The sequence below is a fragment of the Fringilla coelebs genome (assembly GCF_963513975.1).
Source record: "Fringilla coelebs genome assembly, chromosome: 4".
Taxonomy (NCBI): Eukaryota; Metazoa; Chordata; class Aves; order Passeriformes; family Fringillidae; genus Fringilla; species Fringilla coelebs.
Window position 1 is genome coordinate 45,347,177 of NC_140032.1, and position 16,869 is coordinate 45,364,045.

At 40.7% G+C, this 16,869-nt stretch overlaps 1 protein-coding gene across 1 annotated transcript in view; it reads right to left on the minus strand.

Annotated features, from left to right (window-relative positions):
• Positions 1-558: 558 nt before the first annotated feature.
• Positions 559-16,869, minus strand: part of LOC311153054 (transmembrane protease serine 11E-like) — a gene marked incomplete at both ends in the record, with an annotated part of 39,410 nt that continues 23,099 nt past the window's right edge. The window contains 6 exons of the mRNA XM_084204605.1: positions 559-720; positions 1,998-2,140; positions 2,910-3,169; positions 3,985-4,180; positions 6,143-6,181; positions 14,725-14,888. Coding sequence (XP_084060731.1) covers positions 559-720; positions 1,998-2,140; positions 2,910-3,169; positions 3,985-4,180; positions 6,143-6,181; positions 14,725-14,888 — 964 coding nt within the window. The remainder of the gene's footprint in view (positions 721-1,997; positions 2,141-2,909; positions 3,170-3,984; positions 4,181-6,142; positions 6,182-14,724; positions 14,889-16,869) is intronic.

A 16,869-nucleotide genomic window follows, 5' to 3' on the forward strand; every position in this document is an offset into this window, starting at 1 on the left:
TTAGCTGGGAGCTAACCTCAGTCCTGCTGATCCACTTTTAGTTACCAAGGTCACGGAGCAAGGTGAGCATCCAGGTTCTCTGCTGGAGTCAGTGCAGATAACAGTCTCTAACAAGAATAATCATCAAGGATCCACCTTGCTAGAAACACAGCTGTGACAGCATTTGCTTCATTGGAGGAGGAAGATTCAGCTGCAGGCCTTGCCCATGGCTGAAGAAAAATTTCCTTTTTTCTTTTTTTTTCCCACTGGAAAATGTTTGCATTTATAAAGCAGGTAAATTGGTAGCTTTTAAACATAATTTTAATAATGTCAGTTCATAATTTCTGGTAAGGGAGAAAGTTTCACAGCTCAAAGATGAGGCAGAGAATTTCATACATTTAGCATGAATTCAGAAGGAGCTAGTGTCTCTGACAGCAAAGATAGCGCTTGCTGTGGACTAAGGTTGCTTCAACCAGAATTACATAGGAATATATCTACTAAAAAAATAACCTTTCAGAATTACAGACAAATATGAGTTACATGTAGTCTATGTAGTTAAATCCATTTTTTACTTTGGCATTAGATGCCTGTTTTTGTGGTAATCCAGTCACGGAAATAAGTCACTCGTGTGTAAACTCCAGGTTTATTTGGCTTGGCACATTCATCTCCCCAGCTCACTATTCCCACGAGGTACCACATCAGTCTAGAGTCTGGAGTAACCAGGGGTCCCCCAGAGTCCCCCTAGAAAAAGAGGAGGGGGAAAAAATATTTAATTGATCAGAAGAGAAAATACAATTCTCTCCGTACACAGGAGGGTCTATCCTATAAGAGAAGTTAACAAGCAGTATTTCAAGAGCAGCCATTTGTGCAGAATGCAGGCTGTTTCTGAAAATTGAGTCAGAAGTTTGTGGCATTTTCCTGTTTCCCAGGGGACCTTCTGACCTCTTTTTTGGTAAAAAACCTAACAAAAAGCTTCTGTTCTGTTTTGTGATGCACTGCTTCCCACCTGCCTTGTCTTCTTCCTTGTACAGACTATGGAAATACTGGTATAGGCAGCAAGTCACTTTCAGCAATAATATTTAAAAATTAGCTTAGAGCTCCTTTTTGCTGGGAGCTTTCATCAAGAACTTGGTCATCTAGTTAGATATCTCCTTAAGGTATTATCCACTTTCCGAGGCTCAATTTGATACTGTTAATAGCATGACATGGTAATAATAATTATACTGGACATCTTACAGACTGAGAGGCAATCCTCACACAACAGACCAAATTCCCCAACTTTCACCAAAGTTATTTACTGAACTAAACAGCAGTTGCACCCTTCTGCTTAGGTCTTTTCTGTGCTGAGCCAGGAACAGAGGAATGAGCTTCCCAGGCTTATTCTGCAGGGAGTTTGTCTTTGGACAAAAATCTGTAGGACTGGGATTGAGGGAAGAGTCTGTATTAAATCAACACTTTAAGAGTAAAATCTTTAAAAATAACATAAATAGAAATTATGTTTTTAAAAGTTATCACTGTGGAAATATTTTTGTTTGAACATAAGCATTTCCTTGCAATATTTGCAAACCTGCAGCATGCATGTTTCCTTCCCATTCTTTTTCACCTACCTTCATTATAGTTATCTTTGTTTCAGACAGTTTTCATTTCACTGAGCCAAGTCTGTTACCAAAGATCACATTGTAACAGATCTGTTGTGATATTATCCAGTCCAGAATTTAATTTCAATGAGTGACAGTGCATTTTTTCTCTGGTCACTTAACATTCTTAACCTTCTTCCTTCTCATCTCTACCGATGTCTAGTGTTAGCTACTTAAGACATTTAATTTTTAGCTCATAATTAGTATAACAGTATTTAGTGCTAAATGATGTGTACTAAATGCTATTTCACTTTACATCTAAATTCCTGTTTGAATGGAGCCTATTTAAAGGACTAATACACTGTCCATTAAGATGTGGTCAACCAGATACTGCAGTCAGCATTAAAATAGTTTTCCTTTCTAATTTTCAGCTACAATTACCTGACAAGCATCTACTCCTCCTTCCAAGTATCCCGCACACAACATCCTGGGTGTTATGTCCCCATCATACACTTCTTCTCTGTTGCAAGTGTCTGAGTCAATAAGTTTCACCGTTGCCTCCTGAAGAGCATTTGGGGCTGGACCTGAGAGAAAATACAATTTGGGTATTTATCAACATAATTACTTTGCAGTAGTTAATATACAGGAGGAGTGTTTAATGTTCTCTTCTGGAGGACCAGCTAGACTTGGTTTAATATGGAGGTTTTTCTTGTTGGTCTGCCTAGGCCAGGCGCTTAAGGAGAATGTACATAGAATCACAGATCACTTAGGAACTGTACCATTAAGACTGAAGTAATGATCACATGGTACACAGTACCTTAAGTGTAAAGCCGTATATTTTACACATGTTCCATAGCACAAATTCCATGGTCCATGGAACACAAATTCCCTAGCAGTTTGAGGAAATGATACAAAATGAAGGCATCTTGATTCCATTGCTAATGTACTCTTAGTGTGGCCTGGCAAGAGTGTGAGCTTGGGTAATTCACAGCTCACTCTGCACATTTTACCTGATAGCTCACAGTTATCAGTAGCTCCTGACTAGTGCTGGCAAAGTAGATTTTTAGGTTCTAAACACCTGCATGGCTGGACTACCTCTCTTAAGAATTTACATTATGAAATGGAAAGGCTGGGAAAACAGAAGAGTCTTCTTTTTTTTTTTGCTCCAGTGGACTGTAGTTCTGTCTTTATCCATTCAAGTTTTAGAAAAAGAAACTGATGCCTACAACTAAACAAACCTATTGCAAACATTAGGCTTGCTGTCATATCACGTGTAGCTATATAAGTCATATCAGTTCACTCAGAGCTGCTGTTTATGGACCATGCAGGTTACCTGGCAGACTCAGGACTCACCATCATTGGTGAGAGCTCCCCAGCCTGTGATGACAGCGTAAATATTGTAGGGAAAGGTCTGAGATGGCTCTGGCAGACAGACCCGGTGTATGCTGCTCGTGAACTCCACTCGTTTGGAGAGCTGCACAAGCGCAATGTCATAGTCGTGTTCTGGGTAGAGGTACTTCTCATGGATAATAATTGTCTTGACTGATCGCTTCAAGCTTGGGGGCTTCAAAAGAGCTCCAAAAGTAGCAGTCCACTTCTGAGGGTGAGTCATGCTGAAAAAGATAAGAGTGCTGTAAGTATTTTGCTGGACTTTAAATTTGCAGAGTATCTTTACTGTAAAACTCCTTCAAGCTAGCTCCCTACTAGACAGCTGTGGTATCCATCACTTTCCATAACAGAACTGTGGGCTGCTGCTAGAAGGGGGCATTCTTGCATTCCCTCCTCAGCCATGGTCTTGTACCCCTTCCCTGCTCCTTGTCCCTGATCTAACCACTGTGTGGCCATAGGGTGTCATCAAATCCAAAAGCTCTTCTGCTGTCAGCTCTTCATTTCCCTCACTCTTTTGGCACATTGGTAGTCTGTTCAATCAACTGTTCCATCTTAAAGTACCTTGCAGCTTCGCAATTGCCATGCTTTAAACAAAAAATGCTGGGAGTGCATGGCTGAGCAGAGGGGCAGGAACATGGGATGGTATCTGCTGATTGCAGTCTGCAGTGGCAGCAACCCCATTGTAACACGAAGGCATACGTTTAAGAAATGTAAAATATAACAGGAAACAAATACTCCACCATTTTGCTCACCTTAGCTTTTCTGCACTTTTTTGGTCAGTACGTCAAGTGACTATTGATTTTCACTCATCAAATTGCCAGTTCTGCTCCTGAGGGCCAGTCTTTAGTTTCTAATTGAAACATCCAGATGATGGGCCTACTTAACTCTGACTTTTCTCTTCCAAAATTGCTTCTCTGACTTTTCTCTTCCAAAATTGTTTGTCTGGGAAAGAGTCAGAGGTGTGGTGCAAACATGGAAAGCCACACAACTTGATACAGAAGGGGCACATTCTGCTGCAGATTCTAAGGTGGGCACTTACTCTCTGAAGCAGTGAGCTGCAGACACCAGCCATGTGTTGCTGATGAGGGTTGCACCACAGCGATGGATGTTATTGTACTGCAGACTGGCCTGCCACGGCCAGTCCCCGGTCTCTGCAGAGGACAATCCGCCAACGATTCGCAGCGATGAGGATTTTGCCATGGACTTGACTGATCTATTCTGCCGTAACCCACAGACTGTCAGAAAGGACAAAGTCAGTATTAGCTATTCTTCTGTTTAGTAAATCCTGCGAATGGCTGTGGAGAACATATGTAAAATTCCACACCACCTGTGTTCTGTAAAAATGTATTGACATCAGCAAGAAAACATATCTTCCACCAGCGCCCCCAAATCCGAGCTCCTCATGCACAACCCATGCACAGCTGACTATCATGGAAAGCCATGATGGTCAAGCATTCAGGCTTAGCTGTGTGAGCAGCCTGACTCAGGAATCAAAATATTCACCACACACCCAAGACAATTCCCAAATAAAGACATTGCCAACTTTAGTGTCTCAGATAATTTTTCATTAGGATAAAATACGAAAAAGGCAAAATCTAGAATGGGAATGATCCAGGTTGTGGGATTTTACCATGCATGCATGCAGATTACATCAGCAAGATGTCACCTGGAGACAAGCAACTGATCACTGCAGTCTGCAAGTAGACCTGGAAAGGCACTTCAAGCAAAGAGCATCACACTACTCCAACCAGAGATGACAAAAGGCATGGATACCTCCAGCATGGTGTGCATCCATGACACAAACCCAGAGAGAAATTGAAATATCCATAGTTTCAGCTATTAAACTCAGGATATTCAGGAGCAGCTGAAGCTCCTGCATAGCTTTAGAAAATTCCTTGATGAACAGACCTACTTCAGATGTCTTCTCCCATCCAAACAGCATCAAATCTGTCCTACCTGGACCAAGACCCACTAGTTTTCATCCAGGTCCCAATTTCAGCTAGACATTAGGAAAGTTGACACATAGGACTATCCCAATTAATTGAAAAAGAGACAGAGATGAGAATTATTTGCATAGTGACCACACAGTCCAAACCATTGCTGCACAGCTCCTCTCCCAGACAGTGACCTGGGAGGGGGCCAAAACAGAACTTGGTAATTCATCACTGAGGAGCTGCCAGCCCCAGGGCCCTTGAAGTCCTTAGAAGTGAAAAGCTGGAGCCACAGAGAGTGTTATCTCATCCCTTTCCTGCTAGGATCTGCACAACATTATGTTAACAGTACTTCATGATCAAAAGCGGCAGGAATACCACAGCAGACTGAAAGCTGTTCATAAATTTAGAAGAAAAAAAGTTACACCACATTGAGGAGTTCATGAGCTCAGTGTAGAATCTGCCCTCTTCTGATATTTAAAACCAAAATGAAGGAGATCTGTGAAACCTTAATCTACCTGCCCAAAAGTTTTGTGTAAAAGACAAACTTCCGAATATACCATAGTTCATAAGACTGTCTGAACAAACGTTTTTCCCTCCTGAAAGCTCTTTGTAATCCTCAGTAACTGGTCCTAAAACTGCACAATCCTATCAACAACCACCTGAGCAGTCAATGTTCAAAACACAGGGAATAAACTCAGTTCTATCAGTGCCCCAGAACACCAGCACCTACATCAACCCCAAAAAGTGATGTAATTTAATCTTCCATTGTTTGACAGCTTATTGCTAAGGAACTGAGCAAACCTTCTCAGAGTTAAAAGAAACACAACTTGTAAGCAAAGATAGCTTTTATGACTGTTTTATCTCCAAGTAAGCTGACTTCTTTCTCTGAAAACTTAAAAAACATCTCTAAAACAAGATATCTCTATCTAACCCCTACAGCAATGCAATGAGAAGACCAGTCACATTTCCATATATTTCCATGAGGAACAATTTTGTGCTGTCAGCCATTCCAAATTCCAGAACATTTTGATTATAATCATAGGCTGATGTAACTTCTATACATTTCCTTGTGGTGCCTCTCTCCTTTCAATGGGTGCTAAAGAAAATTACCAACTCCCAATTTCTGAGAGTACAAGGTCACATTCATTAGACGGAAGGATGAGAAAAGGCTCTTAAGGGCCAGTAAAAGTGCTCAGGGACTCTTAACGTTAATTTAAACAGTTGGAGATGAGATTTCTGATGTTTAAAAAAAGCCTTACTTACTGTCATTGAAGATGGCTTCTGCTCTTACTGGCTCCACATCTGAAACAGAGAAACAATCAGGGTAAGGCCAGGCCAGCACAGACAAGGTTCCCCATCCTCATGGTCATCCCCCCAACAGCTATTTGAGCACAGGGCACACAGGAGGCATGGCTGAGGGGGCTGCTAGAGAAAGCAGTGTAGCTCATATGTGTCCATGTTCATGTGCTGGCTGTTGGCCTCCTCTGCAGTCGGTGTTGTCTGAGAACCAGGCACTCATCCTGCCCATCCTGCTGGCCCCCGGTGTTTCTGGAGGGGAGTACGGACAAAACAAGTCTTGTATTACTCAAAATCTACAATTTTGCTGGGAAGAAGTTTTTATGGTGGAAATTTTTGAAGCTCTTCTTTTTACAAAAAAAGAAAAAAATCAACAGTTTACATATTACATCCAAGAGAGGGTCAGAGGGTTGGAGAAGAGCTGGTACTCTGTGCCCTCTTCAAGATCAGAAGGCACAGCTTCACTGCAGCAATGGGAGCTTACAATAGCAGTGGCTCACTCTCCTTTCTCCTATCTTATTGGTACACTAATAATACTAAAATAGATAGTTCATAGATAGTTCATAGCAATTTATTGCATGGCACAGCAGGTTCTAGCAATACATTCCCTCCTTTAACATGCATGTTGTATGTTCACTGAAAATATGGCATGCCCATGCTGACAATAGCAAGCACTGGCTCAAGGTTTAAATCTATCAATTTTCTTCCAGAATGCTGTTTTTCACTAGAGCTACCACTGTAGTTTCCAGCATTCAAAACAATTTAAAAAATAATACTAATTCTAAAAAAATAATAATTTCAAGATAGTTTTTTAATTATATAGTGATTCTATACTGGTGTCAGCAACTTCATATTTTGAGTCTGGATAGGCTTTCTCAGCAAATCCCTATCCTTATCCAATTCCTTCATTTCTCCTTGCTGCTACACAGAATAATATCCTAGTTTTTACCAAACCCACACCAAGTCAGGAGGACTCTCTTTTGAATGCAAAGGGCTCTGGCTCACACTTGTCACCTGTTGGGTTTGTATCACCTGTGTTTTGCATGCAGGCTTGACACTCCCTCAGGTATGCTGGGTGAATTGTCTGTTTGCAATCCACCAGTACCAGACAGGTGCTCACTCATTTCTTAATATGACAGTATGCAGATTGTGATAGAAAAAAGGAAACAAGCAGAACTCCAGCACATGTACAGCTTGTCTGCAGGGAATGTTACAGACCAAAGGCAGTGCTAGGGGTGCCATGTGTGTGTGCAACCACTTCTTTCTTTTATAAGGATGGGATATGAGTTAAAATTGAACATTTATATAGCAATACAGTCTAATCACTATAGAAGGAACTGAAGTCTTATTCATTATGAACAGGAACTGTTCACATGATGAAGATAATTACATTTCACTGGTGGGCAAGACACAACTTCCAAGGTCCTCTATCAAATAAAAATGCTCATTTGTATTTTCTCAATTCATATGAAAAAAGGAAGAAAACACTGAAAATACATGTACTTTTGCATTTCAGTAGCACTAGTTGTATTCTGTGAATTTCCCTGGATAATATGGTTGGTTGTCTCCTAGAACCCTTATATCAAAATGGAATTACACCACAGAGCAAAAGCTTGGTCAGCAGAGGGATTCAGCAGTGGTGTAAACATTACTGTTTGCTAAACTGTACTAAGGCTTTGGCCACTTCCCCTGTACATTTATATTGGCTAGAAGTGCTTTGAAAAATCTGGCCCTACTTGTTTCTTTCAACTATGATGAACATCCAGTGTTTTCCTAGAAATTCATACAACCTTCAGAACTAGTTCATCATTTGAGTCACACCAATACTTTATATCTGGAAACTGGTAAGAAACCAACAAATGTAATTCACAATGAAAGAGAACCTTTTGCCTTTAAGTGCAATACTGACAATGATGTTTTTTAGCTTTTCTCTGGGTGGAGAGACATTTACCTCATAATTCATAATTATAAAGCCTGCAGCCAATTATTATCACTTACATTATGTTGCAAAGCTCATTGAGAAGACAAAAGGAGCAACCAGCTTGTTCAAGTGCAGTGCCGGAAGCAATTCAGCTGGCATGTTCCCACTGCATCGAATTTTGCTGTGAGTCACAGGTGCTCTGCAAGGCACCTGTATGAATCTCTGTTTGCCTTTTTATGAGGCACCTAGAAAAAAGTGCAAACCTCACATGGGCAAAATTTTACCCATTGCTTCCAGTTGGATCAACTTCTGTGTAATTGGAGAAACAAGCCTTCCACACACACCCTACGGCTCTGGATGTCGGCATGTTTTATAATATATCACGACTTTACAACTGCTGTACTCTCCTACCCATCCACTGCTGAAGGAAAAAGGCCAGTGGATACCCTGTTTTAATTACTGTTAGCAAATTCAGTGCTGTATTCACTAGGGTAGGGTCCCAAACAGAGCAGAGCACATGCACATGTTTGGAAAACTGAAGTGACTGACGCTATTTTCAGATAAGCTGAGCTCACAGAAGATCAAAAGCAGGGAGCACTTTGGGTTACATGATACCACTGAAAATAAAGTTGCTTACTGGTTTACCTTGCTAGGGGCTTGCCTTCATTTGTTACCTGTTCAGATTGTGCCAGCCAACGTGTTGCAAGCCCTGCCTTGAAGCAGTCACTTGTGAGGCACGAGAGAAAATTTCGCTGCCCTGTTTATTTACTAGTTGCCCTAGTTGTTTGCACCACCAAGAAAAAGCATCAATTAGTAACAATTGAAGTGTCATATCTTGTCCCAACCACACATGGCTGCAAAAGTAGTTGTTTGTGCCACATTTAGGAAAATAGTGTTCAAGATTCTACTGTAAACAAGTTTGACTTGAACCTGCATTAATTACCTGTAAAATGGAGCTTGCTAATGAATTCTAGCTTGCTTAACTTTAATGATAAAACAAATGTTTAAATTAAAATGGCAGCAAGCTATTGAAATGCAGCTTAGGGATTCCATCTCTCAGAAGAGGGCTCTGTTCTCCAACTGGACAAGCAATTTTGTTAATATAGTTATTTTATATATTTATTAAACAAAATAACTCTAAAACACACCTAAATTCTTAATTTCTGATTAACTTGCACTTACTGTTTAAGGCTAATAAATTATCAGTAAAGAACTTTTTTACTCCTCAACATATGTGTTTGAGCACACTTGGAAGGAAATGCTCATAGTTAACTGCAGAGTGAATGGGCCATCTTATCTGTGAGGGGTTCAGAGGTTTCTATGGAAAAATGTGCTCCATCTCTAAATACTGTCAGTGTCACTGCATCAGAGGAATCAGTCATGTGCCCACTGCCTCATTTCATTTTATCCACAGAGCTCAGTGTTTATGTTAAAGGGGAAAGATCAGACAGAACTCTATGATGTAAGAGTATCAGACATTATACTGACATAGTGCAAGCAAGGCAACCAAATGAATTATTAGGGGATATTATGCATTTTCAGCATAGAAAGGGCCAGAGATGGCTGCAAAATTAAAGATAACACATGCTTTAAAAATCTGATGAAGTTTGACCAAATTACATAAGTTTTCACAGGTGCTGATTCTTAAAAGAAACTTGATTTTCTTTATAGGTTTCTACACTTACAGATTTTCTAGATGTGAAAGCGTAACTTCTAGTCTCAAAAGCAAACTGCATGTTCCATCCTCTACTGTATCAAGTTCCTGCATCTTAGATGTTTTTTCAAACAGAGAAGGTAAGGTAGTGATTACCTTAAAAGAGATATAAATGCAGGAAATTAAAGAGTATGTGCTTTCGTACTTATAACACATTCCTGGAAATCCATTTGAAGCAAAAGTTTGGGAAATGCAGCAGGGAGCAGGGAAAGCATTTTCCCCACTGTCCCTCACCACATTTTAATAACAACTTTCTTGAAAGGAGTGAAAATTAAAAAATTCTCAGCTACATCAGAAACAGGGGCCTCACCCAGAGTTATGCAGGGTAACAACTGCACATGCAGACAAAAACTGGATCACTGGTGAGTTTTAGTAGGTCACCAAACTGGGCAGCTGAGAGGAATGTCACAGAGTGCCTGTCCTGCAGTGCAGACAGAGGTGGGGATAATAGCTGTGCCCTATGCTCTTCAATGATGGTGAAGATCACAAAGGTCTGAAGTACTGAGGGAAATGGGAATAAGAGCACTGAGCAACAGATTCAGTTGTGCTCCAAAAACTGTACCTTAAAGGAACTGCAGGAGTTTCCTGAAAGATGGCAAAACATGAGCTTTGGGTTTAGCAGGAAATGTGCATTCTTCTGTGGTTACATAGTTCATATACATCCTAAAATATCTCTCCACTAACCTTCCGATATTCTCACTGCTTGCAACAGGAATTACCTCTCCAGATTTGCACCTTTGTAGAAGTAGCAAAACATGGCTTAGATACAGGTGATGCAATTCTCATTCCTTCAAGGGAGTAGAGTAACCTGATAGAGACACGACAACTGCTTTGTGCCTCTAATTGTCCCTGTCAGCCAGCCGGTCCCTCCCTGCTGATGCTCACTGCACCTGTCCTCACATCTGTGATTCCCTCCACTGCTTCATCAGCATCTTATTTCTGTCCATGAGGCAGACATAGGTCCGTACCTCACAGCTCCGTCTGGTTGTCCTGCAGCCTGAGGAGGAATCTACTATGTACCAGTTCTGTAGCAGGCATCAAAACAGATACAATTTTTAGCATTACTTTTCTTCCTGACCTACACTCGTGCCTGAGCTGCAATCAATGTCTTGCTACAATAAAGGCAGCCCAAATTGCTCTCAACCTCTTGGGAAAAACCAAGGTTTGAGTGAGAAAATCAATTAAATTAATGTATCTGGGTCATGAGAAGAGAGGTCAAGATGACTTTCTGCTTAATGCCTTTATCACAAGCATATCCTTGCAAAATACTAATTTTAAAATACATTTCAGTCCCTCCCATTTCAATCATTCTCTCTAGACTCTTACTGAAATGTACCACCTTGTGCCAAACTAGTGACCTCAAAGTGGAGAAATATCAGATCTCCACTGTTTCCCAATGTACAGATGCACGTTCAGTTCCACTCCCCAGAGATGCTGTTGTGGCTGATAAAGGGCAAATATCCAGACTGCTCCACACGTTATTTGACATGGAACATTCCTCATCAACCCTGTCAGCCACTCATCTGCATGACTCCCACAGAAGACTCGATAAAGAAGTAAGAATCTGTCTGCCAGGTTCTGTACTTTGTAGTTGTTAGGAGCTTTAGCAAGCCCCAGATTCCAGGTGAACAGAAACAATAACAGTTGGCTTGTTGATCAAAACCAATTCATGACTCATTATTCATGGTCAAAACCTCTGGCTGTGCAACAGATGGGAATCCTTCCTACTCACTTCGAGCAGTGCCAGTGATCTTGCAACCAGCTTCTTTCTGACATCAGAAGTACATTCCCAAAAATACATTTTGGGATACTTCCAACCTACCTGACAAAGGGAAATAGTCTGGCAAGCTGCTCTACACTTTACTTAATACGGATCCAGACTGTCAGGTGACTTTACTTCTAACCAAGAAACCCTCAGGAAAATAAATCAGCCTTGTAGAAGAACTCTTTGTTGCCAGAACTATACAGAAGTCAAACTGCAACATCTTCTTTTAGTGCCAGTGGAAGAGCAAGTCCTAACATGGGTGTTTCCAAGCCATCTGACACTTTGATATCTCACTTTGATTGCCCTTGCACTGCTCTTCAGGGAAGGTTTGCTTAGTTCCTCACTGAAAATTTGGCTTCTAGTAGGGTTTGTACACAAGTGCAAAGAATTCTATCAGTTCTTATTTTCTATCCAAATCAGAGGGAATGTGTCGAGGTAAAATCCTTGATCAGGGGACTCTGATGTCCAGCTAAATAAGAAAGCAGGAACTTCAGTAATAATACATTTGAAGGTATACTGACAAAAATGTATTTTTGCAGTCCTGTGTAAAGAACATCTACTGTTTTGTGACAGAATAACCAGAGACAGTATTATGTTGTTTTCCTTGAAGTTCTGCACATTTTCTATTTTCTCATATGTGTATGATCAAGCTTCTCTCTTAGTAAAAAACCCAAAAAACTAAGAAAATATTGTCCCCTCTTTATTTCCAATCCTCAGGAATGCAGAGGCAAAGCAAGTTCTACCCCTGGACTGGCAGACTGCTTAATGTTGTAGTGCTGCCCTTAACTGCAGCTTGAAGGTCCCAAGTGTAGCACCCAGTTTGGAGGAGTTTGTTGGAGCTGATTCTCAATGCAAATTCTTGTGAGTGAAGTGCAGGTTGAGACATGGTGTTGAACAACAAGGTGATTATTTCAGGGGAGGAAGACTTAAGGAGGTTCCCTTTATCAGACTCCCCCTAGCATGTGATATAAATAAGTGCCTGACCTGGATTTGTTCAACTAGTGAGCCATGCTTAGCTAAAGTGAGCTATATCATGGCCCCTAAATTAGAATATTTTGATAAGGTGGTTACAAAGAACAGGTTAATGATTTTTTACAAGCCATTATGATAATGTCATTCTGAAAATGCCTTAGGATAAATAAGGATTTCAGTTGGCAAAAAGGTACAATGAAGCAATATTCAGAAAGGTGCCTTCAGAGCATGGAAAAAATCTAGGGCTTCTTAGATTCCATGGCTTAAATACTAATAGTTGACAAGATATTTCAGGAGGGGAGAGAAAAGTAGAAAATGCAAAACCTAGATTCTTCTCTGGACCTCCAGGATCTGTTGAAAATTGTCATTTCTCCCAAGTGTGAGGAATGGGTTTTATAAATTGAGACCAGCACCTCCACTAACAGCACAGGAGCTCTCCATTCTATACTCTTCTCCTGAGTCCACTTGAAATGGCAACACCATTTAGGATCTGGCCTAAGCTTCATACCATTGCTGAAATCCTATTAGCAAAGAAAGTTCAAAAAAATTTTTTGGACAGCCTTTTATTGTTGTCTCTTAGAAATGCCAAGGTATTGTTTATGTTCTTTTGTGTCACTCCTAGCACTTGCACAATGCTAGTCCTCTAATGAGTAGCTGACCTGTGCAGTGTTTTATGGTTAGGCTGGGAGAGCCAAGAAAAGCAATGCAAAGTTTGTCACACAACTTTGATAAAGTAATACAGATGCCATCTCTTAGTGAGACTATTTAATGAAAACATTGCAATTCAATTGCATTAGCCAATTTTTTAATTAGCTATTATTGCATTACTGTAACATTCCTGGTGCAGTTCAAGGTCAACTAAAACAGTTTTGATTCTCTTCCCACAATTACCAGACTGAATAAAAGCAGCTTGACTTGATAAGATCACAGACGTTTTTTAACAATAATTTTTGCACTCTTTCCAGTTTTATCCTTTATGTAAAGCATCAAATTAAGCTGAAGATTCAAAATTCACTAACTCATCATCCAACTGTGTAAACAAAAACAAATCTCTTCAAATCTCTCTGATACCCACACAGTATTTTTATCTGGGAGAATTTACATGTGCACTTTGTTGAACAGGAACTACTGGCATATAAACAACATGGCAGAGAAATGGTGATTACTTGCCCAGAGGGATGTCACCTATCATCCTGAGCCATTCCAAAGGGGAAGGCAGGTTGGCCCATCAAGAAACAATGGGAGTGTGACAGCTCATATTTGAGTTTCATTGCATTACCACAATGCAAATATGTGCCCAGGTCAAGCACCAAGAGGAGGAACAAGTTGCTTCTGCTCATTTCTGAGTGGGAGGAAGTCTGGATCCATCCAGTATGGAATCTGGCCCAGGTATCTTGTTCTCTAAATACAGCTGTCCAACCTCTGCAGCTTTCTGCTGGTTCAAGTGGTCTAGTGTGGAACAGCAAGCAGCAAGCACCCACTCTCTTACTGTACTGTCACCCTTGCACATGGAGCAAGTCATTCTGCCAAAACAAATGGAGCAAGTGTCTGTCCCTAGCTGTCAACCAGCAACTCATCCTTGAAAAGTTTGACACACAGAAAAATTGCTGACTATATATAACTGAAGCCAAGACAGAGACAAAATTCTAAGCCGGCGCAAAAATTCTGTAGCAGAACCAAAGTGTGGAAGGTAGTGCAGTTAATGGTCATATCCTGCAAATTTGTGTCTGCTTTGTGAAGAAGGGGATAGAATCCCTAGCTGAGAAGTCTTGAGGATAAGAACATTATGCCTTTCTTTCCCTTTCCTCTGGGCAATTTGCAAGGATTTTGATCTTCACACCAAATATTATTTTTTCAGTGCATTGGTTCTTTCCCCTTGTCATCCAAGCATACCTCCTGCACTTTCAGGCTCCATGACAGTAACATAAAGTTGGTACTGCAGTTTGGAGGAAGGCTGAGGCTGTACTTGGTGGCAAAACAACCAAGGAACTGCTCCCAGATATCCATAATTAAGATATTTTTGAAAGATTATGCTGATTTTGGTCTAACTTAAGGAGCATGCAAGACTGTCATTCAGACACAGTAACATCAAAAGCTACCTTCAAAACAGAAAAAACCAAGTTCCATCCATCAGAAAATGGAAAGAATTACTTTTAAAAGAAATATAATATACTTACTTGAGATGGAAGAAGATCGGACATTTATCCGCAGAGGCCCTGTGTATTTTTTCAGGCCCCTCCGTAAGATCTTCCCAACTCTTTCCCGCAGTGCTTCTCTAGAGTCCGTAGCGGAGAACCAGAATGTGAGCAAAGCCTCTGCCATCACACCTTCAGTATCTGGGCTGCAAACCAATGAAAGAGTCTCATTACCTCCAGCCCACTTCTGCATTTCTTAGCTTTTATCTTAGCTCCTCTAGCAATGGCAATGTAACATAAAAGATTCGATACATTTTCAAACATTTGTGACAAGGAATTACCAAAAGAAATCCAAGAACACTGCATGGTCAAATGCATCATAGGCTAGAAGGTGGCATGGTTCTTTCTGTGAACAAATGGCCAGACCAATTTTATAATAGAGTCTGAAAAGCAGTCGCTGACTACGCGCCTGAGACAGAAGAGAGGAAGGAATTAATTTGATTGCAATGAAAAGCTGGATAAGCAGCACTTAGAAACATGATTCAGGTGATTAACAGTATCTACACAGACCTTTCAAAGGCCCTGTACATACGCGGAATAAAAATTTATAATCATCATCAAAAAGTTACTTGGACCTTTTTGGGAGATGGGGAGAGACCACACAACCTAATTCCACAGCAGCAACCTCTTGGAGAATGTTCCTAATAACCTCATGTTGTGCAACAATAAACGAAACTTGGCAGCATACCCACAGTATATTTATGGAAGTCAAAGAGATGCATCACAAAAGGGGCCTTTAGCACCTCATTGAAAAGTGCAAGCAGCACACACATTGAGACACAATTCCACAGTTTTCATGTAAGATCAGAGGAAAGAAAAGGGACAAAAGTCTTGTAACAGCTTGAATTCACCTGGTAGTTGTATTTCATTTTCCTTAAAGCATCAGATACTGCAAGAGATGGAATGATAGACTACAAACATCAAACTGACTAATCTGGCATAGTGAATCTTGCTCTGTACTTGCAGATATCTTATCCCTGGTCATCACAAAGGGAAGGTAAGAGCTTGCACCAGGAACCTTCTCTCCTGTGCCTCCTCCCACCTGAACCAAGAAGCAATGAGACACAAGCCACAACAGATGAAATCACAGTTACTTCATACAGGGGAAGAACTAAAAGCAGGTTGCTCTTTCTTTGGATAGGAAAGGAAAAGAGAAGATCTCCTAGTTATATCTCACTGACTTGGAAATTTGTAATTACATAAAGGAAAAACAGAAGACAGACAGCTTATACAGAACTCATGCAATCAGGCTTTAATCTTTGAAAGGAACATGTGCCAAATTGAAATAGACATTCCTGATATCGCCAGTGAAGGGAAAGAAAAGGCCATATGCTTTATGCACACCAAGGCATGCCAAGTGGTTTGTAGGTGAGCAGAAAGACACACTCCTTGCCTCAAGGATCTCATAATTGAGACAGAGAAGTCATATGTGAACTTTTCAACAGACTGTTTTTTCCATTTGTTCTGACTTCAGTGTGATTGCCACTTGGTTTATTTTCCAGATATTATCTGATCCAACTGTGGGTGTTGCTCCGCATTTCTGAGGTGTTCCCTCACTTCTCCCCCCCACTCCTCTTCCTGTGCTATGCCACACTGGAATTACCATATCAACTCTTGCAAGCAAACCACACCTCTCGAAACCCTCAGGTAAGTACTGCCCACCCTGATTCACTTATTATATAGCAGAGATACAGAGCCAAGGACACCTCGTCAAGATTAGTATTGTCTTTCTCAGGGAGCAGTGGGCATTATTATTAATGCATTGCTTATGCTGAGCCAAAAGATATGCGCAGTCCTTCCCAAGTAAATTCCCAACCATGACCCTGCTCAAAAGAACATGCAGTCTGAGCCCCTGAAGAGGCATAAAGAGTGTATATCTGAAAAAGCAAACAAGCTTTGGCGCATGCAAATCTTGCATCCAACGCAGCAAACATCACAAGTACCTCAGTCTGTCCTTGGGAAAAAGAAATAATGAAAAATACCACTTAGCCCTACATATTGGCCTCTCAGATCCTTAAATCACCCTGCCTATGCTTGCAGCACTCTAGTCAGTATGAAAAATATCCTTAAAGCTTGTGTGTAACTGGGGATTAAGCTAAGGTAGAGGAAGAGGCAGGATGTCACAAA